This window comes from Anser brachyrhynchus (genome assembly GCF_964034855.1).
Source record: "Anser brachyrhynchus genome assembly, chromosome: 25".
Classification (NCBI taxonomy): Eukaryota; Metazoa; Chordata; class Aves; order Anseriformes; family Anatidae; genus Anser; species Anser brachyrhynchus.
In genome coordinates this window covers 2,738,897-2,765,016 of record NC_137718.1, presented here as the reverse complement: position 1 = coordinate 2,765,016, position 26,120 = coordinate 2,738,897, and the positions used below count along the sequence as shown (strand labels likewise).

General features: G+C 50.0%; 1 protein-coding gene across 1 annotated transcript in view; it reads right to left on the bottom strand.

Moving 5' to 3' along the window:
- The window catches only part of CBL (Cbl proto-oncogene), a 39,988-nt gene extending 15,128 nt beyond the window's left edge, over positions 1–24,860 (bottom strand). Inside the window, exons 1-4 of the mRNA XM_080567914.1 lie at positions 24,546–24,860; positions 18,097–18,344; positions 2,937–3,083; positions 1,455–1,611 (exon numbers count right to left, since the gene is read on the bottom strand). Coding sequence (XP_080424040.1) covers positions 1,455–1,611; positions 2,937–3,083; positions 18,097–18,344; positions 24,546–24,692 — 699 coding nt within the window. The 5' untranslated portion in view covers positions 24,693–24,860. The remainder of the gene's footprint in view (positions 1–1,454; positions 1,612–2,936; positions 3,084–18,096; positions 18,345–24,545) is intronic.
- Between the last annotated feature and the right edge of the window lie 1,260 nt (positions 24,861–26,120).

Genomic DNA, 26,120 nt, shown 5'->3' with positions numbered 1-26,120 from the left:
GGGTCGGTTTTTTAGTTAAAGCGTCACGTTCCTTATCCCACCCTAAATCCTGTAGAGGAACTAGAACCTGTATTTTCCTGCAGTGGCCTTAACATTTGAAATTCTCTCGTCAGTGATAAAAATATCACCGAAGACAGAAGTTAATCAAAATCCCTTTAAAAAACGCCAAGGGAGAGGTCACTGAGGTCACAAAAGGACGGCTCAAGAAAAGCTACCAATATGTGCTGCTTCTGCAGAGAAAATTACTCACTGCTGAGACGGTGATGGAGACAGGAATTGTCTAAGATTATGCACAGGACCAGAAACCATGACTAGTCGGCTGCCTAACAAAAACTTCCTACGTGGCCTCAGGAAAGTGATCTCCCCTCTCTGTCTCAGTCTCACCGTGTGTAAGATGCTTGTGACTATTCCTGAGCCACCTAACCTCACTTGGGTGTGGCAAGGATTGCTGCTTAGGCTGAGGTTTGAATAAATAAACCAGCATATACAAGTTAAATATTCCCAAAAACAATGCCTGAAAAGTCGTAACAACAGTTTGAAAGCTTTCAGTTCTGAGAAGTGCTTGGGTGTCTAAATTTCATTCAATTTTTCCAAATTTCTCAACTTGCCTAAGGTACTAGCTCTCCCCAGGAAGTCTGTATCTCTTGGAAATCACAGCGGCTCTTAACTCGCTCTTTGTGTACTATAGCTGGAAAAAGTGCTGAATGAGATCAGATGCATTGCAACACCAAACATGGGAATTTTTCATCTAGCCGTATCTTAATTACAACCCACCCTATCACAAGGGAAAAGGCAAGTCAGAGCCAAAGAAGTAAGTGTTCGTTCTTGTAAATACCCAGTTGCACCATCAAAAGATGTGTTTTAGAGCTCAGAACTATTAAAGACCGTGGGTTACAATTTTACCTACTATTAATATCCCCGCAGTAACACAAACATTTCTTGCACACGGAACACAGAATGCGTCTGCGACATCCTGGCTGTGTCAGTTCAAAAGCTAGGAAGCACAAATTTCCATGCTCCTCGTGCTCCATCCTGAACATCCCCCCACGGAAAATAAATCTAACACGAAAGAATTGGACGCAAGGAAAGGCAGACTGATAAACTCAGCTTCGCATTTCCTGGCTTACAGAAGTTGTGTCAGGACTTCAGTCTAAAAGTGACCTTTGAAAAGGAAAAACTGATTCATGGGAGGATGCTGGATGTGCCTTACATGCAGTTGCAATTTATATTTAGACAACGTTTTCTTCTTCAACCAGAAGTATCAAACGCCCTTACTGCAAAATAGGGTTCTAACTATTACCAAAACTGGCCAGAGGATGAGGGGCAAGAAGACCAAGTCCTGTACAACATAAATAATGTCATTTTAATGTGAAAAATACGGTTCAGCCTGGGAAAAGAGTCTGACCTGAGGCACTAAGATCCATTCCAAGTGATTCGCATTCCTCAGTTCTTACCTGAAACAGTCGTGTGAAGATATCAAATTCAAACACTGAAATGTAGTCATTGCACGTCAAGTCAATCGTGGACTTCAGGGCCATGGCTTCCAGCCCCGAGCTGATCGGGTGCACCTCATGCAGGGCTTGACGGAAGCTCTTCCAGGGAACGATAGTCCTGGGGAAAACCGAGCCACCTGTAAATGCGGTGTGTCTGAAGAGCACCGTCACGTACCCACCTTGTGCGTTTTATTTGTGAGTATACACCTCATGATAACAGAGGAGAGGAAAATCAGAATTAGCCGCAAGAGGTTTACTCACGTTACGTGAGCAAAACGCTTCTTGGCACTGAAGGAAATTAACAGCCCAGCACACTTTAGCCAATTTTCTCTGCATACACACAATTCTGGGAGCTGATGTCCATCTCTGCTTTCTCCTTCCCCTTTTTCTGCAGTGCTATCACGTCAGTGTTTACATAAACCACGGGCTGTATACGGCACTATCACTTGATAAGAGTTTCATAACGTTCCATTAAGTAGAGAAGGAGTTAGCAGTAAGTAGAGCCCTAGACAGTTAGAACATAAAATAAAAAAGCTGCAAGCAATTCTCTAAACAGGGATTAACTGCAGAAGTAAGATAACCAGAAACCGAAACAGAGGCTCCTGTTTAAAGGAGTAATTTCCTTCTTTTAAAACATCAAGTGGAGTAGAAACCTGTTATGAACACACCTAGCTACAGATAACTATAGTACCCGTGAGTAAATATATCACTGCTTTTTGTTCTGACAGCTCCTAATTAAACTCTGCATGTGAAATGCCTTAGCTAGAAAGCAGTGCCCAATTCCATTAACTTTCATCCCCCAACACTGCTGGGGACACCTCTGAAGTTCATTTAGTCAGCGTTTTATTAGATACAAAAAATTGAAAGTGACATTTCAACAGTTTGCACCTACATATACGTTGCACTCAGCCTTCTCCTTCATTCTATCTTACCAAAGCCATTATGCAAACTGACAAAAGTTCAGAGAAACCAGAAGAAAGGTGACTAAGTGATTGGAAAGACTAATTGGAGGGAAGATGAAAGAATTTAATCGAACGGCTTAGCTAAAGGACAGCTAATACTGGGGGCATGGTAACCTTCGGAAGAAGAAAGCAGATTATTTTGCAGAGCTCGTGGAGCTCACTTAGAAGTTAAGGAATTAAATTAAGGAGAGGAACATTTAGGCTTAATAATCCAGGGAACCTTGTGGCAGTACCACAGTCTCCTAGGGAAAGTGGAGAAGGACCGATCGCTTCGCACATTTAAAACAAGACAGGACAAAGAACTGGAAAACAGAAAGTAGGAACAATCCTGTACCCCACCGGAGAGAGTGGACCAAATGACCTAATGGGTCTCTCCCAGCATTAATTTCTCTGATTAACCTCAATAATGATTCTTCTGAGTCACAAAACAGCACTTCTAGTGGTGTTACATCCGTAACGTCGAGCACAGCTAGAGACTTACTTCTCCCCAAAAGCTTTTCTCCAAAACTCTGCAGCGTCTGCCTTGGTGATCCGGAACGTGTCTCCTTGGAAGAGGCCGCTCGGGAAAATACCTTTGAGTTCTGCCAGCATGTGGCTGAATATCAGGGATAACTTGGTCAGGTTACGCCTGCAAAGGATCACAGAAAGAGAAGTTTCTTTTAGAAAAGACGTGCTTTTGCACCGTGAACAAGCCGGGCAGAAGCAGCCCAGCCTAAAAATCCCCTCCTATCCACTTTTCAAGTGGTCACCCAGCATCCAGGACACATCCAGCACACGGAGCTTATCAGCAAGGTCGGCGTTTGTTAGGGCATTTTCCACTACGACTGCCTTGCAGAACCTCTTTGAGGCAGCCAGGTTATTTCCAAGGCAAATTCCCCCCGTCAAAAGGAAACAAACTCAGAGAAAACATTGAGAAACATCACTCAGACCCTGCCCGTTAAGGAAGAGCAGAATCAGAGCCTAACGCTCACCAAGGCACCTTTGATCTCAGGTCTGAACGTTCGTTCTGAGAGCACACACGACTAATATATTTGACGTCAGGTCTGAAAATTCGTTGTGAGAGCACACACAACTAATACAATCACACCTGGAACCACACAAGCTGAGCATCCTCCCAAGCCCCCCCGTGTCCCAGCAGTACCTTTGCTCAGAGAAAGTCTCCCAGTCACAGAGGGCCCAGCTCCCAAGGGAAGGTCAAAACCCCTGCGGTTTCCTCCCAGAACACCCGCGGTTTCCTTCTAAATGGGTAGTGACCCTCCCACAAAAGCTTGAGGGTCAGGGTGCTGAACCGAATGGCGCTGGCAGGTCCCTCTGCCCGATGAGATCCATGTACCAGGAGGGCTCTGCCCCATCGGGACAGGTCCTTCCCTACACCGCAGAAGGAACCGGTACCTCGGGGAAAGCAGAGCTGCTTCTCCAGTACATCCAAAGCCCCGATCTGGCCAGAGGACTGTCAAGACACCGAGCAACGCGACAGGTTACGTTTGCAGGCTGCAAAACACTGAGCTGCTGAGAGAGGGGTCGGAAGCCCACCCCGTGACAGAGCAGTTTCCCAACACCTCGCTTCCCAAGCCCTCCACCTCCCCGAGGACAGGGAAAGCTGGCAGCAAACGCAGCTCCCCCAGCCCCGCTCCTTCACCAGTTTCTAGCACCCTGCTTGGTCGGTCCCAGCTTGCTTCATCTTGGGCATGTTTCAATCCCCCTCGTGCCACACGCGCCATTCCTAGCTGAAATACCTATCCGATAACCTGCTCCCAGCCTTTCTGCAGCTATTTCCTGGGCTCAGGCCCCCTAGCTCCCTGCCACGCTTCCACAGAGCCTAAACCCACCTGGAGGTGACTTTGCTCACTGTGATATGTGACCATCCACCGCCAGCCCTTTCTGCACGCTGTAACCCAGCCTGGGTAACTAGAACAGACTTTTCGTACCCTACAAAAGGCACACGGGATTCGAAGGTATAAATCACCTCCAGCAGTAGCTTCCCTCTCTCACCCTCGCTTATTCAAGAGCGTGTTGTTTTGTGGCTCAGCACCGAGAGCTGCTCAGTGCTCGCAGGAGGTGCCAGCCACGCAGCGAGGGATCCTGGTTTGTGTTATCTCCCACGTGTCCAACACCAACAGATGCTGAAAACGAACCCAAGTGAAACCACCCGGACGCCCTTCTGGAGGCTGCTCCATTCGGCAGCTCTCCTGTGGACACACGACGTGTTGTACGTGTTGTAAAGCAGCCACAAGATTTGGTCCTTTGGCTCAAACACCGCCAAAAAGCTTTCTTTGTTGTTCACCGGTCTGCGTGAGTTAACAGGAGAGGGGCTGTTAGGAAGCCCCGGTGCACCACAGCTCCAGTCCTACCGCTTCGTCAGCCTGACCTACGGATTGCCAGCGTAATTCCTCACCTGCTGCTTCAGGGAAGTTTATTTAAATACAAATCAAAACACCAGACAGGGACCTGCGTGGAGGAAACGCTACGCAAGTCAAGGAACTGCAATGAGGACAGCGAGATGCCAGCTCCCCACGTGAACACGACCGCACCCGAGCGGCGGCACGGACCCGAGCCGTTCCCTTACCGGGGAACCCGGCCCCGCATTACCCCACACTGCTGCAAGGCCGAGCAACTCAAAGTTTCCTATTCCTCTTCCCAGTAGCAGCAAGCAGCTCTGCATTCACCACGAAGGCTCAGCTGAGGAGGCACAGCCCCAGCTCATCCCTCGGACTTGATGATTTAGTGGTAAGCTCGCAGCCCAGCTGCCCCACTTGGAAGCCCGCATGTTGTTGTCCCAGTCATTGGGTTCCCCTTCTTGTCCCCACAACACATTTGGCTGACAAACACCAGAAAAATTGCAAATCGGAGGTCCCAGCTGCACAGCTCGCTCCCCCAGCCCTCTTCTGAAAGTTCTCACTTCAATAAAATGACAGAGGAGAGGACAGTGCGTGGCCACGCGAGGAGGAAAAGCAAACAGCAGGCTGGTTGGAGTCATTTAATGCATTCGCAGCTCAGGCAGCGAGAGAGAGATGGGAGTTGGATGTACTCAGTTTATAAACATGGAGCTAACATCGCAAATGACTTTTCCGCACTAACACTGAAGCACTTCGCAAGAATTAAACTCTGAACAACCTCCTTGAAGGGCTAGCGGGCAACGTCTGTGTGCAGCCTCAGCAAGGAAAGGGGCAGTAACGCAGCGCTGGGGGATGCCCAGCGGCTTCCACAGCACCAGCCCGCCTGGCATCCTTTCAGTTAGGCAGGCCAGCACTGACACAGTACTCCAGGAGGTGAAAAGTGGCTTATTTCCTCGAAACAAGTGCGTGCAATATCCGGCAGAAGGAAGGAGAGCCAGAGCAGGTAGTGACCCCCCTGCTGCTGCCCAGCACAGCGCGAGGCCCCGGGTGGGATGGGGACACGCACTGAGGAGCGCCGAGCTAAGGGAACACAGCAACCGTGAGCTCTGCAGAAGCCAAAAGGAGATTCCTGGGTTCGGCTGCACATCAATTCTGCCTCGGAGCCCTCCTCCTGCCTGCGCCGTGGCTCAGGAAGCGCCTGCAGGGAGCTGAGCACAGCCCCACACACGGTGAGAGAAGCGCCGACTTCCGCAGCCTCACCGGGGATAAACAAACGCCTCGACGCACACACGCCGCGGGACGGGGTGCTGCCAAAAAGGCTCCCAGTGCCCAACCCGTTTCGGTTCTTCGCTTGAAAAGTCGCCGTCACTTTGTGCAAATACTGAGCTGCATCTACGTAAATAAAAACAGGAAAGCAGGGGGTGTCCACGCAGAAGAGCACGTTGCACAACGCCGTGCGATAGGAGCTGGCTTCCTCATAAAGCATCCAGTTGCCAAGCCTGGGCTAAAAGAATATTTTAACAAGTGCGCTCCTTTATTTTAATGAGCCAAGTTACACATTTGTTAATGAACACAGACCAAATAAACGCTTCCAGTTACAGTGACATTTACAGCCTGCAGTTACAGACACCATTTTTTATTGGCACATCAGTTCGGTTATTATGATGCTATTTTATGTTCAGTAACATCAACCGTCCTCATCCCCATTGCTTCAGCCATACAGAAGCAAGCGTTTTCCAGAAAAAATGGTAATATTTCCAAAGAATGGCTAAATGACCAGAGATTCCCAAATGTTTTGAGCCACCAGCAGCCTTCCCTGTTTCTTACAGACTGCAGTTTGCCCCCTTGGCAAACTTGAACAAGCAAGAACACAAATAACACAAACACCGGCACCGAGAGCTGAACCACAGGCTGGGAATCGCTGACCTGGGCGCCTGAATCCCCCTGGCAGTCAGGACTCAGACACCCATCACACGAGCGTTTTTGGTAACGTTACCCAGGGACCACAAGCCACATCAGTTGCTCCCCTCGCTGCTCGCGACCGAGCCGAAGGCGGCACCTGCAGCAGCTTCAAAGGCGGACCGGTGGCATGCTTCTGTGTCGTGCTTCAGTCCGCAGATGGAGCAGCGGCTACGGTTTGGGTGGGATTTCCTCCGTTCCCCCGAGCGCTTCACACGCACATGCTAAGCACTCGGCACCTTGGCAGATACCGAACCAACCACACACAATGAGGGAAAGCTCAGAAAGCCAACCGTTTTTCCACTCCATACAGTAACCAAATACTTTACTAAGAAACATCTGCAGCCCTAGCACGGAGGCACGATTCCGTCCGCACAGGCGATGTAACGGAGCCATTTCTTCAGCAGAAACACCTCCAGCTGCAGTGACAGCAGCCCCCAACACCGTGCTGCCTTGACACGGGTCTCAAGGAGCTGCCCCAGGGAAGGCGATCCAGCAGGGCTGTGTCTTTGGGTACCCAGCGCTTCGTTGTCAGCTCCCCAGGGTGCGTGGACACGTCCCTCCGTCCTCCCTCTGCTGCTGTGGTCGTGGTGCTTCGCTCCTGGCCGGCCGTGGGCCGTGCTCCACGCGTCCTGGTGAAGGCAGGAGCCAGCCGGGCGCTTCCACTTGCCCCCAGGCTCCTCGCTGCTCTGCTCCTCCCTCCCCCGGACCCCGAGCTGATTTTTCTTTTCCCATTTCCTGTTTGCTGGACAAAAGCTTTTTTTCTATGTACGGGCTCAGTGTTGCAAAGCCGTTACCGGCAGAGGACGGCTTGAATCGCGGCACTGGCTCCTCCAGCTGCAGCGATGCCATTAGTTAAATGGCTTCAAGCAACCAAGTCAGACAGCACCCAACGGGACTGGAGCAGGACTCCAACACCATCCTTACCTCGAGGCCATGGGAAGACAGCGCTGCCACTTGTGCCACCGCCAGCCACAGCTTTTGTTTTCTTCCAGCATCCCTCAACTCATCCCCAGGGCAGTCCTGCTCTTCACATATAGCGAGGAGGAGAACAACCGGGAGATTGATGGGCACAGCACCATGTCATGTGCCACGATTCGAGACGCACCCCACGGCTGTGAAACTGTTTTACTGAAAGCATGCTACAAACACCGCTGTACGGAAGGAATGAGGAGCTGCAACAAGACAACCAACTACGAAATGCTTCACTTTTTTGAAGTTGCGGTGCACACTCCTTATTCAAGACCAGGTTTTCAAATTGATTTTGTATTTGCGCTCCTGCTGGCTTCGGTAAAACCTGTGAACGCGGGGTCTGCACTAATAACATTCAGCACCCCTAGGGATAGGCTGCTGTCAGCAAAGATTCTTCAAGGGAAGCTAGGACTTGAACACAGCCACACCTCCACCATGGCCCTGAAACAAACAACATCACTCAGCTGCCCTGGTTAAAACACAAATGCCACATTCCATACAAACAGCAGCACACAGAGTTAAATTACAAGTCAGTTATGAAGACTAAGAGGGTAAAAAACTCAAATCAGGACACCTGAGTTACTGTAAAACCATCCTACCCGAAACTTAAGTGAAGGCTCTCTATATGTAAACTTGGCTGCTTTAAAGGGCACGACCCAAAGTTCATCTCGCAGCAAGAAATGCAATCTCAGTACGTGGAAAAACGACTACGAGCATTTTTTAAAAAAATGCAAAGCACGCTCATTCAGTCTCATGGAAAATTAAGGAAAAAAAAGCATTAGAGAGGATGTGGGAGGATCTGACAACTTAACACTAACTCATTGACTCAAAGTCAGGGCTTCTAAAAGCGATGACGCACTTTCTAATTGTTTTTGTTTTCACAGAATTAACACATGCACCTCGGACAACGCCGATACACCACTTCCTTTCCTCAGAAATGCTACATTTATATGGTAAAAGAAGGACAGATGACTGCCTTGGAATTGAGACGATTACTCAGACTGAGGTAAACCACCCCAATGCTGTACTATTCCTTGCTATTGTTGAAAATTTGTGTTTTTTCCAACAAATCAGGACCCAAAACAGTTCTTGCAGCACCGCAGCCTTATGCCCCTGTGGCACCCCACGCCGAGCTGCGAGCACACCATAATTATTTCAATAGCAGAGCAATTAATGCTTGCTTCTCTGTAAATCCCACATCAACAACCCTATTGATGGATACAACTTCCTTCAGGACCTGGACATTCTTCTCAATATGAGATCATATTAAGTCTCCTAGAGGCAAAAAAAACAGTAGGTTATTTACTTTATTTTACAGGTGAGGCAGCTGAAGCATGGACAGGCAGTGCTGGAAAGCAGAATTACAGCCAGGGAATTTCTAATCTCCTATCGTGTGCTCATCATTGCAGAATGCCATTCGCTAAGTACTACTGCAAGACATCAGAAGTAAGGAAATATAAGTTTCCTACCCTCTCACTTCTAGGGTTACTGTGTAATTATACAGTTACCAGATGACATTTAGGAGACAGGCTCAGTATCCATACAGGTAACTGGAAGCATATGCTCCCAGTACTTAATAATTTGAAACAAACAAAAAAACCCTCAGCTTTTGGGTTCTGCAAACAGCCAGTATTTTTTCCTGCAACCACTTTCCATATTTGAGTTCAAAAAAAGTCAGCTTTTTTAACAAGCCCCCAACAAGTAAAATGCACGTTTCAGAAACCACAAAGGCAGGAGGTTATCACATAACACATGCTCTTCAGATGTTACCAGCTATGCACCAGACATTAGCAGTTAGCCTCAATTTGAGCAGATAGGTGGCTGCACCTGGCTCCAGAAAGAACAACTGGATCTGATATCCTACAACCACACCAGCAAGAAGTTTGCCGTGTGCTCTTCATGTTAACACGAAACTCCAGCCTGCTCACATCAGCAGCGAGTCGAAATGCTTGAGGTGATCCCAAGCTGACTTTTATAACGCAGACAGCTTCAGAGTCCTCTATGCACAGTAATCAGCTTTAAAAATAGCAACAACGGAACTACTTTCAACAAAACGTGCAAGACAGGAAGCGAATGAAATTCCATTTAACTATTGCTAGCTCAACAGAAGCCGCCCCACAGAGCGGCGCGGGGCCGCTGCTCGCAGAACGGCTCCTCACCGCCTGAATTTGCACAGCAGGGACAGGAGGAACACAGGGGCTGTGGGACGAGGTATCCTCAGCCCTATGTACCCCACAAGAGCACCCGGCTCGAGGCATCGGGAGGCACGATGGCAGCACAGCCTCGTCAGGAGAGCCTGCAAACACCATCTCAGATCCTCACCTGCTCAGCATCTGCTCCAAGCCCATGCTGCTGCTGCTGGGAAGACTCTCCCTTTTTTTTAAAACACAATTAAGTCTTATATTCACTGCCAAAAATGCAATAGTTGACTACTGAAAGGCGGTCTCTGCACCTCTGCATGTAGTATGTCTTTCCAGTCTCTCTTTCCTTCCCATCAGAACCGGTTGCACCTATAAAGCAGCAAGAAATTCTAGAGGCTAATTCCTTTTTCAGTGCACTAGATTTTACAGGTCAAAAAACTATTACATGAAAAATGCTTCCTTACAGTCTTCTGAATCCTGACACCTGCCAACCAACATACAGAGACAGTTAAATACACCAAATTCTGCAAGCAGAGCGTGACGGTCACCTTCAGATGTCACGCACAGCATGCCGCAAGTGACCAGAAAACCTTGGCAGAGTCACACATGGCTGCGATTGATCTGGAGCAGTGACCACCACACTACAGCAGACTGCCCAGGAGCACCAACCTGCCGGCCTTTAAAGGGTCTGCACTTCTTACTCCAGGCACAAATGCTACTTGGACATTTTTAACAAACTAGATGTCTGTCAGCATTGGGAGGGTAAAAACCACCCATGTTTTCCTGGATTTATGTATTACAGAAAGTACTTAAAAGAAAATACTTACTTTGACCTGATTAGTGGTTTTTAAAGAGCTCAACACATCTGATTAGTGGGGTCTTGAAAGCGCCCTGAGGATTGACAAGACAAAGGACAGCCTCGCACCCACGTACCAGCGTCATCTGCTGACCTGATTATGGGGGCTACACAGCAAGACTTCCTGGCCATATATCTGTACCTGGGCTCTTCACACTGGAGTTAAAAGTGCATATTTCTGCAGCTATGTGCTACAATCAAAGGGAAGAAGGAGGCACAAAACCCTCATCTCCAGCCCAGGGGAGACTCCATACTTCGCATTCGGTCTCCGGCCTCAGTTATCACAGAGCAGCCTGGGACTCCTTGGAGGCAGCCTGTGAGCTCCACCATTTCACCCCCAACCAACATCCTGTCGAAACACCAAACCCAAGATATTTCATGACACAAATACCCCAGTACAAACAGCCAACCCCAGAGCAGGCCTGCTCTCCAAGCTGCAGCCACCAGGCCCGCAGCAGACGGCAGCGCTGGCCTGGAGACAACCGAGAGCTGCAGCCAGCTCCCCCCTCGTAACCCCGGTGTCCCCTCCATGGGTGGCAGCGAGTGACATTGTCCCAGCATGTGGGTGACATGTACCGGGGGGGGCAGCCCAACCCTGCTGCTAGACGGGACCAGGCACTGCCAGCAGCTCGCACCAGGCCCCACCACAACACACTGAGGGCCGTGACTACCGTCCCCTTCCCATCGACAGAAACCCAAAACGTGGCATCTTGGCCCTTGGCACACAGGCCAGGCACCCAAGAAACACGGCACAGTTGCCAAGAAGCAGAATCAGATTGTTGCCAGCTTCGAGAAATCTATCCACGCTTTAAAAAATAATTACTACCAGCTAAACAATGCACTTGTACTTTCATCCACAAAAGCAAGTCCGCAGAGTTAGCCCTCTGTACAACTCTACAATTCTATAAGGTCTGAAAGCAAAGAAGCTGACAGGAATAAAAAGTTTACTGCACAATAAGGAAGTGATCTGGAAGGTTACCTTTGTCCATAAACTGATTTTCAAGATAGTGGTCCAATTGGATGCAAAGGCAACTAAAATGAATATGAATTTAAGCCAATTATGTTAAATCTTATCTGAGTTCCATAATTATCACCTAAACCAGCAATTGAAAGCCAAATTAAAGAGAAATAATTTACATTCCTCTCTCCAACAACATTTAAATGATAATGAATTTCTTCTTGGGTAATAAGCAGTTAGTGTTCATATGCTGGAGCCTGGCAAGGAAACCTTTCTTGTGGGCAGCTTTGGAGCTTGTTCTTTTCTTTAAGATGTTCTAATTTAAATGCAGATGCAGACTTCACACTAATGGGTTTTGTTAATAAAAAAGTCCTAGCTGCATTAGAAGGAAGTGACAGAAGGAGGACTCGCATGCACAACTTCAGTTTCATATTCTGTCACATCTTTTTCGCTGGGCAGAAGTGCGTGTGTGTGAGCTCTCCAAAATACACAATCAGAGCACCAACCTCCCCCAGAGGGCATCCCTAGTTCACGCCATAATGCAAGTGTTTTCCAACTTTTTCTCTTTAAATTCCAGTATTTTTTTTCCAAGTCATTCTTCATGCATTTCCTTCCCCTTCAGGGATATGCACGGTCATTTCCAGTAGGCATTAAATATTGGTAGCTTTTTCCTGTGTAAATTAGTAAGTCTTCATACTAGAGCTAGAGAAGGATACGAAATCCTGCTGAGCCAGCATCCTTTTAAGACTGTTGTCAGAAAGACAACAGCTAAATGCAGACTAGCTTCCCAAAACCGTCTGCACTTCCACGTTACATGGAGAGGGCTTATGACATTCCCTGCCTAACCCCATTTTCTCCTCCGCGGATACATTAATTTTGTTAACAGTTTGTTTTCCAAAGTATGCAAGCTGAACGAGCAAAATAACTTGTGCTATTTCCTAAACATCCAGTCTACATCCTGAGTAATTACTTCTTCTCAGCCTTTCACCTACCCCCACCCTCCCGCTTACATAACTGCATTCTCACGTGGAAACATTTGCAACGGGCTGACCTTATTTAGAAAATAACTTCTGAATTTTCCCTCATAACAGGCTGCGTTAACATCCTCAGTATAGTTGATTCCGTGGTGAAAACGAGGTTCTCCCCCCTAATTCATCCTCTCCCAAGGAACAGAGGATTCCTCTCCCAGTCTACTTAAAGCAAGTTATTTCCCTGCCCTGCCGCGTGAAGTATAAATAATCTATCTTGCAGTTTTGTAAAAAGCTGCTGCTATGAGTAATTTATGTAGGGGGGCAAACTGACAAATGGCAGCTCTTCTCTGCAAGTAAGAGATCTGGAGAAATAACAGCTTTCTGTAGCAGACACAAAAAAAGGACAACCACCGAGTCTCTAAATTAAACTGCAATCAAGAGTTTAGGCAAGTTCAGCATGGTCAGAGTAGTGCCACAGCACTGTCAGTCAATGGAACCATCACACTGCAGGAAAAAAGATACACATGTTCGACCAGTTTTTGCTACCATTATTTAAAAAGTAAACTCAGGAAATTCACGGTATTTACAGGGTCACAGAAGTCACATTTACCACTGTAGGCAGCCCAGCAAGCTACTCAGAGCTAAGCTTGGGCACCTTTCTCCTTTGGATACAGACCTGTTAACTGTCCTCTACAGAATTCCTTTTATTGCACTGCTCCAGCTACACAGGCTACAAACGTCACCTCTGGGTGGCATTTTATTTATTTTAAAGTGACAAGTCTTATATGCCTCCTGCATTAGGCAGCAGTAAAGAATACGAGCCAACGGTTTCCGAAATGTTTGTGCTCCTCGAGAAAACCTGCTATTTACTGAATGACTTACCTTTGGCTCATTGCAAATATACGACAGAATATTAAGAATGCTTAACTCTTGAAATACCACTTGCTTCCAATACCAAGCCCTGCAGATGGCCTACCAGATGCCCAAATCTACAGTCTGGTTTTTAGAGCGCACACCGCCATCAGCAAGGGCAACCAAAACAAGCTCCCAAACCGTCAGTGCTCGGAAGAATAACACAGTACCCCCACCAAACAAAAGCTCTACTCGGAAGTCACCAAGTTGAATCATATCTGCTTGCCTACTCGGTCTATAAACAGAAACCAGAAGTTACCACATGTACTTAATTAGTCAGGAAACGCATGCATGGCTTTAGAAGCACCCTCAACAGTGTTAATTTTTAAATAGAAATGCAAGTGAGCTAAAGCAGAATTTGAATAGCATCTGCAAAGCTCTCCTGATACAATAAGCAGGCAGGTTCCCTTCACCAAAACTGCAGTGTGAGTTTGTGCAAGCTCATAGCAATTTCAGGTGAAGGCCTGCACATCAAAACCGCACTGCTACAGAGCCAGCGCGGCCGTTACAGTCCCAGGAAAAGAAAGCAAGCCATCGAGTGCTGACGGCGTTGGAAGTCGTGCTAACTGTGATGTTAGCCACAACAGGAGGACGCTTTCAGCACAGTGACAGTTAAGGTATTACACAGGAGAGCTGAATTCACTTCTAACAGCCCTATGATTGCAACGAGACTCAAATTGAAGGAACAAAGACTCACCCACATCCGCGAGCGTTCGCACGAGCCTCTCCTAGCCCTGCTCTCAGCACCCCTGCTTCTCTGCTCTAGTTTCAACATCAGAGGGTCGTACATCCAGCCTTCTGTTCTGCTCCTTGCAAATACACCCTTAAACTTTCAATACGCAAACGCAATCTTATTTGTACTTCTGGGTTTTAAACTAAGCCTGCCTTAAGCAAACACCAAACAGCATCCATATTACGCTCCCACACAGCCTACCCTGAACACACACAACACAGTGTACCGAAACACTCGACACTGACACACATCTTGCAGCTATTACAAGCTCTTAGGGCAGCACAAGCAGCTACGGGACATGGTGCTCTGCAGCCGTGCTCCAGTTCTGCCTTCGTCCACCACGGAGGTGCATGCTGGAGAATCGCTGAGAAGTTTAAGAGGAAATGCACACAGAGATTTAAAAATAATAAAAATAAAAGCTTGATGCTCAAGAGATCGGGACAAACCTGATCCTACAATCTAAGGAGACTTCAATCATTTTTAATTGCTGGTGTGTTTGCTAGCAGCAAACACCTGCATAGCTTGCACACTAGTTATGCAAACATCAAAATAGTGACTTTTCTTTACAGCAAGAGACCTTTGGGGGAGGAAAACAACAGCACACACAACAGGAAACAAACTGAATGCTAAATCTGGAAGACAGGAAGAAAGAAACTTCAAGGACAACGGGAAAAATGTCAGAAAGTCAAGAAAAAAACGATTATTCAGTACACCAAATTAGATTTTTAAAGGCATGTTTTCAAAACACTGCAGACTAACATTAGCAGTAAGCTTGCATAAGATCAAGAGCAAAACAGATTTTTTATATATACATAAGCGCACACACGCTGCCATGAGTATATTTCCAATGAATACCAGATTCAAGTTATATTTGTTTGCTCTACAGGCTGCTGACAATCTTCCAGAAAGTTTCTCCCACGCTTTGGATATTTGAACTCATTCATTCTTACAAAGCAAAAAAAAGTTTTCCTTCAACTCCTAACAAGGTGAGAAAATCTGTCAAGCTTATTCACTTCTTTATAAACATTTTAAATCTAAAGGTGCATTTATAGCAAAATTTCTTTTAACTAAGTTTACGAAGAAAGAAACAAGTAGCATCTCAAGTCATCAGGTGCCAAAAGCCCACACAAGCAAGCAGCCTGATGCTGGACGTGCTGTAATTATCGGATTCCCAGCTGAAGCAGAAGTGTCATCCTTGGTGCAGAGGTCTCTCTTGAATCAGCATATGATTCATACGCACAGCCTACCCTAACCTCTTCCTTTTCTACAACAAAATTAGAGAATTGAGAAAGTTACCATAGTCATTACCAGCACCGGGAACGGGGCGTCTCGCCCTTGGTGCCAAAACAGTAACTGCTAATTCCTGGGCTGAGCGAAAAGCAAAGGAAGATGGAACAAGACTAGCTGGGATGTGATTCTGATTTCACGCTTACGTTTATAAGTCTCACCACAGTTGCTTCCCTGGTAAGCTGTTTATTCATAAACAGTACAATTAGAAATTCTCCAAAGCCCCGTCACCCCTGTCAGCAAGCATCCTCTACTGGAATCCTCTTTAAGCTTATTGATTTGGATCCCCACCCTCCTCTTTTCACTCAGTTTGACTGCAAACTGAATAAGGAGTTTTTCCAGGGTGATTTAACTCTCCGGAAATATTGCTCCTTGCTCCGCTCTGAAATAACAAGGGAGACGAGGTGAGATGTTGAACTTACTGACACGGCTATCTACCATTTGCTCATCAGATGTTCCTTGTTTATGATCACAACACACACACAGCTAACCAGAACAAAGCTCACAGGCAAGGGTTTCATATACCCTCTTAGCCTATTTCTGGAGGCAATAGTCAACGTTCCAGAAAATAACATCACCTGTATTATACGGGAGCAATGTAGAAATCATGAGTGATAAATGCTCCTTAAACTATTTCAGGAACAACCTGTTGCACTGTAAAATTATTGCCTTCAGTGACAATCTGTGCTGTCACTATCTCAAAGGACAATCCCATAGAATGACCAGTTCCAGCAGAAGACGCAGAGATCAATTTTAATTGGTTTAATCAATTCATTCACAGTAAAAAGTGCTTTTCATACTGTAGCTCACTTGGACCTGAGCGAAGGCACAAAACCCCTCCACAATTTTCCACTAAATATTGCCTCATCCCCAAAACATAGCAGGTTAATGAAGTCTTCCCCCATACTTGTTACACCCATGTGATCTTCTATAATACTCGATGAGAATTCCACCTAGCACCATCGCCCCCAAACTCACCCAAACTTGCAAGAAATGCGTGAGGAGCCAGTTGTGTCTACAGAAACCACATTCTCCCCAAAAGGGGAAAAAGAAACACCCGCCCCACACATCTAACTCTTGGGTCTGCACATTACGCCAAACCTAGTTCCTGAAGGCCTCATACAGAGAACTAAACTTCTTTTAAAAGAAACAAAGATACCGCACGAAGTGCTGTATTTACACTCCCAAACCCTGCCTCAAACAAACTAAGAGGAAGTCTAATCTCACAAAGCGACGCTAAGCAACAATGCAGATATATATATTTATATTTATATATATATATATTTCTTGATTCGTTCTTGAACAGTGGCAGTGAGAAACAAGGCAGCATTAACAATGACTTCCATACCCACTATCGCAGGCTGTTGGAGTTCAGCATTATAGAACAAGCTACAGGGAGTTCAATGCTATACCAGAAACATGTGCCAGCACTTCTTTTTTCTTCCCCCCCGAAATAATTCAAGCAAGTAGTTGCCAGGGCGTTAACCACATATTCTCCCCAGGGCAATTATGCTCAGCTACTGGGTTGTTTTCACTTTCTTCTACTGTTTTTTAATTCGATGCCTACTGCAAAATCCTGAAATGAGTTTAAAATTACAAGCGCATGCTTTGTATCTCTGTCCATTACACCCGGCTGCCAACAGTTAGACAAACACGTTGGATCGGCGTTTCCCAGAGCCTTACCCTTCTCCTAAGCCACCCGAGCTTGCCTTTCCTTAAACTTAAAGGAAGGGAAGCGCCAGCTTTTCAAGTACAGTGTAGTGCTCATCCAATTCACGCTATTTTGAATCAAGCAAAGCTTATTTCCAAATACAGTTGCAGTCTCCTTCTCCACCTGTCCTTTTCAGTAAGCATTTCGCCTTTAAGATATGACTTCTGAACAACAACAAAAAAAACACATTCACAAGACTGCTCGCGCCCTGATCTACCTTAAATAGCAAGTTTTCAATGTATGAAGGTTTAGGGGTTTTAGTACAATGCCTTATTCGCACAAATTGAGGTTATTTTACTTCCTCCCCCTCCCTTGGAAACAGTTTCTAGAAAAAGGAAAAATTCCAACAAAGCCTAAAGATGATTCCTTTGCTACATATAACATAAAATATTCTTCTGTTTCCTAAAATGGCCACAAAGGTTATTCTGAACCTTATCATCCTCTCTTATAAGGTATTCCCTATGGGAGAAGGCAAAGGAGTGCAAAACCTTTCCACAGCAGTGCAAAACCTTTCCACAGCACACTTTATTGTGCTTATTTATATTGTGCTTTATTTATTTTATTTATCAACGGAGCACACCTGAACCAGACAACAGCTAAGGCTACGCAGGCTCTGAACGCTTACTCTGCACTCTGATTCCAATGCAGTTACGTATATTTTACTTAAGACTCCACACTTAGCCTTAAATTTATGCCAAGCCTGCTCTGACGTGCAGACAACATGCCATCCTGCACACATCTGTTCAAGCCCTTGCTCCCTAAAGCAAATTCACATCACGGGTATTTGAAACCATTTCCCCGTTACCTAGGTTGAGAGTTCTCCTCGTACATCCGCTCCTTCCCTTCCTTGAAGAGGCTGATGGTCTGCTTGGTTTTCTTCATCAGGTTCTCCATGAACACCCGGAAATACTCGTTTTCTCCCAAGGTCTCCATCTTCCCCTCGTAGCGCGACAGGATGGTCCGGAGGTGCTGGTAGGTATCAGGCAGCAGGTCGAGGATGTAGGGCGGGCTGTTCTTCAGCGCCAGCTTCGGGTTCTGGCACAAACGCACCACCTACGGTTAATGGAGAACACTCATTTTTAATACTTAAAAAAAAATCAAGCAGTGATCAGTCACTTAAAGACAGCTCAGGGTTACTGACGAACGCAATACACCGAAACCTTCGCTCCCAACAAGCCGCGTTTGGTGCTCGAGTCCAGGCAGGGAACCCAGCCACCATCATATCCACAGAGCAAAACCCCCAGCAGACAGATGGCTATGTTTTATGAGGTTGCTTTTCACCCCACATTCATCTTAAAAAACAAATTCAAGAAGATTCAGTATATTGGGTTTGCAGTGGCAAGGACGTAGCTGACCACCGGCGTGCCTATGACTTGCTGCCACGGGCTCTGAGCACGTCCACAGGCCGAATTTCACCTCGCCAGCTGCCCTAACTTTGGCTACCAAAGCAACCTCTCACCCTGACCCTTATTTCAGGAGGAACACACCCACACAGCGAGGTCCCACTGCTACAGGTAGAGCAGCACGCCAAAAGTTTCTTGAAGGCAGCAGCGCTCGAGGAATCTCCTCTCCTTGCCCTTCAATAGTGCAAGGACTATGGGGAACAGCAGCTTTTCAGGGATAATTATGGCCATCAAGGAAGGATGAAGGCAAAGGAAATCTTCTGTGCAAGAATGAGAAGGAAGCTGTAGCACGATGGACGTGATGTAGGGGAAAGCTTGGTAAAAATTTAGCTCATGAGGATTTCTATTCCCACTTACGCATCAGCCTGGCTTCAAGTAGACAAGCCAACAACTTCAAGTAGACAAGTCTCATAGAAAAACGGAATTCTTCATAGTAATTTGTGCCTTTTTTTAAAAAAGCACAGCATATTCACAGCTCTTCTGGTACGAATAATTAGGTTAAAGGGCCATTAGATGACCATACCCTGTCTGCTGCTTGGCCCACAGCTAAATATCTAACTCCTCTTCCTTCCCAGCCCCAAGTTCTCCTTTTTTAACGCAGTCAGATCACATTCTCAAAGAACCTGAATACGTCAGCCCAGAGTTTTGCCATCTAAAGAGAATTTTTAGGTTGACTGACAGAATAACTGCATTTTTAGGCACTTCTGCATCCTGCACTTCAGGTGTAAGTAACAAGGAGAATACTGCTGTTCAGACCTCACAAGCAAATCGAGATCCAAGCCGAACTTAGCACAGGTCCTTAATGGACACACCAACAGCTCAGGATAATAAGTTTCTGATTGGGGAGGGTAGAAGAAGCCTCTTCACCATCCTGCATTGCCAAAATTTTCTATTACCTACCACAAAAGACAGGGAGAAATGATGGCACAACGGCAGTTAATAACATCACTGGTGCACCGTCGGTTGTAAGAAGTACTGAAACTCTTCTGCCATCTCCATCAGGCTCGAGAGGAAGGCCAGTACAAAATACCCATATTGCTCCCTCAGGTTCATGTTATCTGGCAGCTTAATACCAAAGCACACAAACGAGGTCTCAACTAATGAGGCTTGCAGGCACAAGGGCATCGCGGGTATCGAACAAGGCGGTCCTTGCGCAGCGCGCCATGGCCACCAAGTCCTGCGAGGCCTGCAGGAGCAGTCAGCTGGTTCCCTACAAGGCACGCTTAAATGCCCACTTCCCTTAAAAACCCAAGGGGCGTTGGAAAGTGAAGTAATTTATTCCAAAAAGAGAACTTCAGCATTTCACTCTGTCACTCGGGGTACATGCAAAAAGCAACCTCGTGGGGTTAAGTGGTGGCTGACTCCAAGCAGTGCCCGTATTGAGAGCTGGGGGAGAAGGGAAGGGCACCGGGCTGCTAAAAAATCAAGCAGAAAATCTGCCTGCCCTTTAGGAAAGTCCTTGCTGAAGAAGCCTCCCCAAAAATAGACGGAAGCACATCTACCAACGAGCCCCTGCCCTTGGAGGAGGCGGACGTGCGTTCGAAGTCCCGACCAGGAGACGGGTGGTCACGCCATGACTTATCCGATGGATTTTGGTGCCTCGATCGCTGCTTCCTCGGAGCCTGTGAACACTGTAGAGCCGACCACATGAACACGTCTGTCCCCTGCACGAAGCCAGTTCCCCTGCACAGGGCAGACAGATCCCAACCGCGCCCCTCAGACCCAGCCGCGCTGCGTGCTGGAGGGCGAAATCACTTCTCCCACCGAGGCCGTTTACTGCCCGGTGGGTTTAAAGGCTTCGAAACAGGCGGTACGAGGAAGCCACATAAAACAAGCGTGCAAGTCCTGCTCCCGGGCTCCGTGACAGAAATGGGGTTGGCTGCTGCCCCCAAGCCCCCAGCTGCGGAGGCAGACCCCGAAAGTCAGCGACGGGCCCAACCTCGGGAGCAATCCGAGGTTTCCTCGCAGCAGAAGCACGTCCTGCAAGCCACTCAAAGCCTCGACCGAACGTTTCACAAGCCGTGACTTGCAAGGATACCTAAAATAGCTCGCAGCAGGGCCAGAGCAGCTTTGATTTTATTATCAAACAAGCTTCTCGATTTACCAAGTCGCCCCAAACCAGCTCAGATAAGGGTTTAAACAGAGCTACTTCACAGGAACCGCTGCCTCGTGAGCCCGGCCGCTTGTTCCCCCAGCGGCAGCGGCCCCGGGGCCTTGTGTGCGTCCCTCCAGGGGCTGGCAGCAGGGTGATAGTGCCCAAGGAGATGTCCCCAGCCCCAGGAGCAGCAATGGGGAAGGAAATAGAGCAAGCAGCACATGTTTCGTTAGGTGTGACGGCAGCAAGCACAAGCAACCCGTGGTTTTAAGCTGTCTCAGCTCATCCAAGTTGCCCTGGGTTCTGCTTCGTGCTCTCAGGAGCAAGGCTTCTACGGAGGCTTTGGGGTTTTCAGAGACACCAAAAGTGCTTCCAAAGCTCCTCAAGTTTAGCAAGAAGACTCTAAGAAGGAGACCTGGCAAGAATCCTAAACTTGACTTCAACAGTTTTTCATTTTTCAAAGTGAAGAAGAGAAAATAATAAAATCAGCTTCGGTTCGTTATTGTCCCCATTTTCCCCACAGTTCGGACAAGCTACATTTCTTCCCTGAACAGCTCAATAACCAAGTTCTCTGGAAATCCCATCTCATCTCGAGCCGCCAGGGGAAGGGAAGCCGCCCAAACTTCCCCATCTCCTGCTGAACTTGTGTTTCACCTCCTTCTGCCGCAGCCCAAGTGACCTACAGTGGCACTTGCCTGCATCCGTCCCAGAAACGGAGCAACACCAGGCTGTGCTCAGAGAGGCTCAGCTCCCTATCAGCTCCTCTTCCTCCTCCACGTCTCCCTACACACGCTCCACCAGCCCCTGACACCCCCCGTACCTCACCCTGGGCGTTTCGTGACCACCACCCCTGCCTCAAACACCACCCCGAGCTCCGGCGGCCTGCAGCGCCCGCCGCCCGGATCCCGTTTGCAAGAACTGATTCACAGCTTCAGCCCTTCCCTTAAAAAAAAAACACAAATTGGTTTCAACAGCCGATACACCACCAGTTTTCTGACACCAGGCACCGCTTTATTTGCTGAAGACAGCGATAAGATGAGCGAGCACGATAAAAGCAAACCAAGAGCAGCTGAACCAAGCCGTGCGCTACCAGGTTCCAGCCCAGAAGGAAGCGAGTGCCGCTCTCCGCTGCGAGTTCGCCGGCTCAGAAAACATCTGGACTGCCGTGTCAGAGCTAAATCCATCACCTCCACCCAGCTGAGAGGAAGGTGAGCAGCCTCCTGCAGTGAGGGAGGGCTACCTGCACTACCCTACCACGCGCCACGGCAAGAGCGGCGCTCGGCACCACCAAAAAGCTGAGCTTCGGGGGGCCGAAGGACAGGAATGCGTCAGGCAGCTTAAGGAGAAGATCCTGAGGAGGATCTGCGCGAGAATCAGCTCGCATGGGAAATTCAGCAGGCACATCCTAAAGCGGAGAGGCACGAGCGCTTTGACAACACGGGCTAATTGCGCAGACTAACGAACCAGGTCGCGAACGCACCGTACGCACACAGATACGGCACGCGGGTCTGCGAGGCATGCATCACCCGTCAAACACACACACTTGGTTATTGTTTGTTTGTTGTTTTTTCAGTTTGCACCTGTAATTTCATTTAATTGGCCCAGAAAGCTAGCCCAATTCCGGCTGCTTCCACTCATTTATCCTTTCTCATCGCTACTTCCACAACCACTGTCTAGAAGCCTGGCAATTTGCTCCGCTATTAAACGGATTTCGGATCCAGACGTGTTCTAAGCGTGCATAATACAACTAAAATTAACCGAAATCAGGGGGGCTTCTCACAGTCACACCTTTCCTCCCGTACAAATCACACTGGACAACCTCTCTAGGACGGGAAGGATTAAGCCTAGAGCTGGACCTGTCAGAGGAGCAGAGCCGGGAAGCGTGCGCACGTTCGGATGAGGTTACTTTGACCCGTGGCAGACACAACGGTAGCCCTGGCTCGGCTTTTCTGCTGGTGATTTCATGGTGCAGAGGGCGGACAGCCAAGGCCCGGCTACGCAGACGCGATGTGAATGCATCCCCCAACCACGCCAAGGGAATCAGAGCTTTCTGCAGGCCGTCTGCTCCGGACGGCCCAGCTGACGGAGTCAAATAGGGGTTGACATCCACATCCATCACGTCCACGCAAGAACAAAGATCTGCGTTCCTACAAGTTGCATCTGGGAGTTCGTTTCCAAGACAGGCGCGTTCCTGAGCTCATCTCCAAGCCACCCGTCCCACGTTAGCACCCCTGCTTGCCCTCCGTGCGTATAAGGGGCAGCCACCGGCGCTTCCCAAAACACCTCGTGCTTTGTCCCCACCTCTCCCTGCGAAAGGTGACCAAAGCTCATCACGAGCACGGCAGGGCGCAACTACAAGCCATGCCTTTTGTTGAGCCAGCCAACACAAAGTGATTTCTTGGCACGGACGTAATTTAATACGTCTCGAAGAAACATCTTGAAGGAAAACCTACGCTGCCTTCCTCAGCGTTTGCTGCAGGAGGTTCAGACGCTGCGTGCATAAACAATGCGGGGAAAAGAGAGAAAAAGTTGAGATGCCTGAGCCTGGGGGGTAACGGGATGAGGAATGCCCACCAGCCCTGCTTGCCGTGCTCCCAGAGGGGAAGGAGGGGAGGCGACGCTCCCCAGGGACCGCCTGCAACTCGGGCGTCGCTTTTGGGCTAAGCCCTTAGGGGCCGTGCTGCCCCCAGCCCAGCATCACAAACCGCACCGCGCTCCCCGGCACATCAAGCCCAGCCTCGGATCTCGGGGCTGAGCAGTGACAGCACTGGAAGATCAGGCAAAATCCTAGGGAAAACACGTCAGAAGGCTTTTAAATTTCTGCTCCTTTCTGGATACCTCTGCTCATATCACCGGGTCATTCCATAAATAACGTCGGGACCCGGACAAACCAACCGCTCGCCGGGATTTCCTAAAACAAAACCCTTCACCAGGCCACTAAGCCAAGGGCCATCTCTCCCCACCACCAGGCCCCGAGTTTCACCGTCCTGCCCCCGGAACAGCCATTTCCTGGCATTTTAAAGCGGAGGAGGGGAGGGGAGGGCAGGCAGATGGCCCCCAGCTCCACGGCTCCTTCTCCTCGCACGGCTACACCAGGGGGCTTCCACCGAGACTTTTGGGGTTTATTAAGGAGCAGGAGCTGTGCTGAGCCCGGCCCCAGCCACACGTCCCTGGGGGCTCAGGGGACAAAGCTCTGCGCTGCCCCAAAGCAGGCTCCCAGCCTGCCCACCCAGCACAGGCCGAGACCCCCCGGGGCACCCCAAAATTCACCTGCAGCCCCCCAGGGCTGGCCGACAGCCAGCCTCTGCCCATAGGATCATCATAGGGTGACCCCCCCACCCCAAATCACCTCCCTCCTCCCCCCCCCCCCAAAAAAAAAAACCCTCCTTAACCACCACCCCCAAACCTCCCCCCTCCCCCCCCCCCCAAAACCTCCCTGCTCCCTCCAGACCCGGCCCTAAAACCTCTCCCTTCCTTCCCCCCACGACCCCAAAACCTGCTTCCTCTTTACCCCATCACCCCAAAAACCCACCCCCCCACACCCCAAAACCTCCCCAATCCCCCCACCATTGCTGCCCACGGCCCCAGGGACCCCATTCCCCCCCCCCATCCCCAAAATACCCCCCAAATTCTCCCCCTAAACACCCCCCAATCCCCCATACCCCCCCCAAACCCTCCCCAAAATACCCCCCAAACCCCCCCAAGCCCCCTCCCAAACCCTCCCCAGCCCCCCCCCAGCCCCATCCCCGGCCCCACCTTGTCCATGAGCTTCCAGCACTTCTCCACCATCTTCTTGTCCACGGCGCCGGGCTGGTGGGGGCCGAGGTGGTGGTGGTGCGGCTGGAAGGCGTCCTTCATCAGCCCGATCAGCCCCCCGGGGCCCTTCTTCAGCGGAGCCGACATGAGCGCGGCGCGGGGGCGGCTCCGGGCCTCAGGCCCTGCGGGGAAAGCGGCCGGGGAAGGGGGCGCTGCCCCGGGCCGGGCCGGGCCGGGCCGGGCCGGACGGGCGGCGGCAGCGGGAGCCGCGGAGCCGCGGGCGGTGGCGGAGGCGGCGGCGGCGGCAGCGGGGGGCGCCCGGCTCCGGCCCCTGCCCCGCCCTCCGCCCAAGTGCCGCCCTCCGCGCGAGCCACGCCCTCGACCCCTCGGCCACGCCCTCCGCCGAGCGCCCATTGGTCGTTACACCCCCCCGCCCGCCTCGCCCCGCCCACTCGGCCGGGGAGGAGACGGCGGCTATTGGTCAGCGCCCGCGCACTGTTGCCCCCTCCCGCCGGCTGCGCGCAGGCGCGCGGGGAGCGGAGGGAGGCGCGGCGGCCATGTTTAGTGAGGGCGGGAGGGGGGCGCGGGCCGGGCGGGGCGGCGTCGCCATGGCAACGGTTCTCGCTGACAGCGGGCCGGCCTGCGGGCCTGCTGGGGCCAGGCCGCGCTGGTTTCCGTGTCTTGCAAAACAGAATTATTTCCCCTTTCTGAGGGCCAGCTTCCCTTTTCTCCACATGAAGACGCGCAGAAATCGGGAAGCGGGCGGCCGCGTTGCGGCAGGAGCTGCAACAGACCCTGCTCCTCGCCCCACAGTCACCCCCTCCCACCCAGCCGTGTTGTGCTCCTGTTCTAATTCCAACAATAAAAGCTCTTCCCGCAGCCTGCTCCTCGCCTCAGGGGGTGTCCCGGGGTGGGAGCGGGGCAGGGAGGCCGTGAGACCGCCCCTGAGCTGGCAGCAGCCCCTCGGAAGCTGTCGCCGCGCCGCCTTGGGATCCGCTTTTTGGCCGCCCTTGCCCAGGCAGAACGCGGCTTTTGCGGAAACCAACCGGGGCTGGGACAAACAGGGGAAAGAAAGGGGGAAAGAAAACACAAAAACAGCAAATGCTGCGGTGTGGCCAACGTCATGTGTCGAGCACAAGCACCCAGGGACAGCGGCTGCAGGCTGGAGGCAAACCCCACAGCGGAGCTCGCTGTCTGCACCCCCTGCTGCACCCAGGCACAGGGATCCCCCGGGGGCTCCGGGTGTGCAAACCCCCCAAAAAAGAAAAAAAAAACACTGTCCTGGCACACCCCCTGCCGCAGCAGGGACGAGCCACGCTCTGCCGGTGCTGCTCAGCCCCTGCCGTGGCCGCAGGGCTCTGTGCTCAGGCTGTGCTGTCCCTCGCCTCCCACCCCAGCCCCAGCTGCCCACACACGCCGTACCCCATCCTCCTTGTGCCACCGGGCTGCTCTGCGCCGCCCTGGCTTCAGCAGCTTCTTTCCACCCCAGTTCTGCCCCGGACCAGGGCTGTCCGTCCGCTGCTGGCTCGTGATGAGCTCCTGCATGGAGCTGCGGCATCGGATGAGCAGGACGGC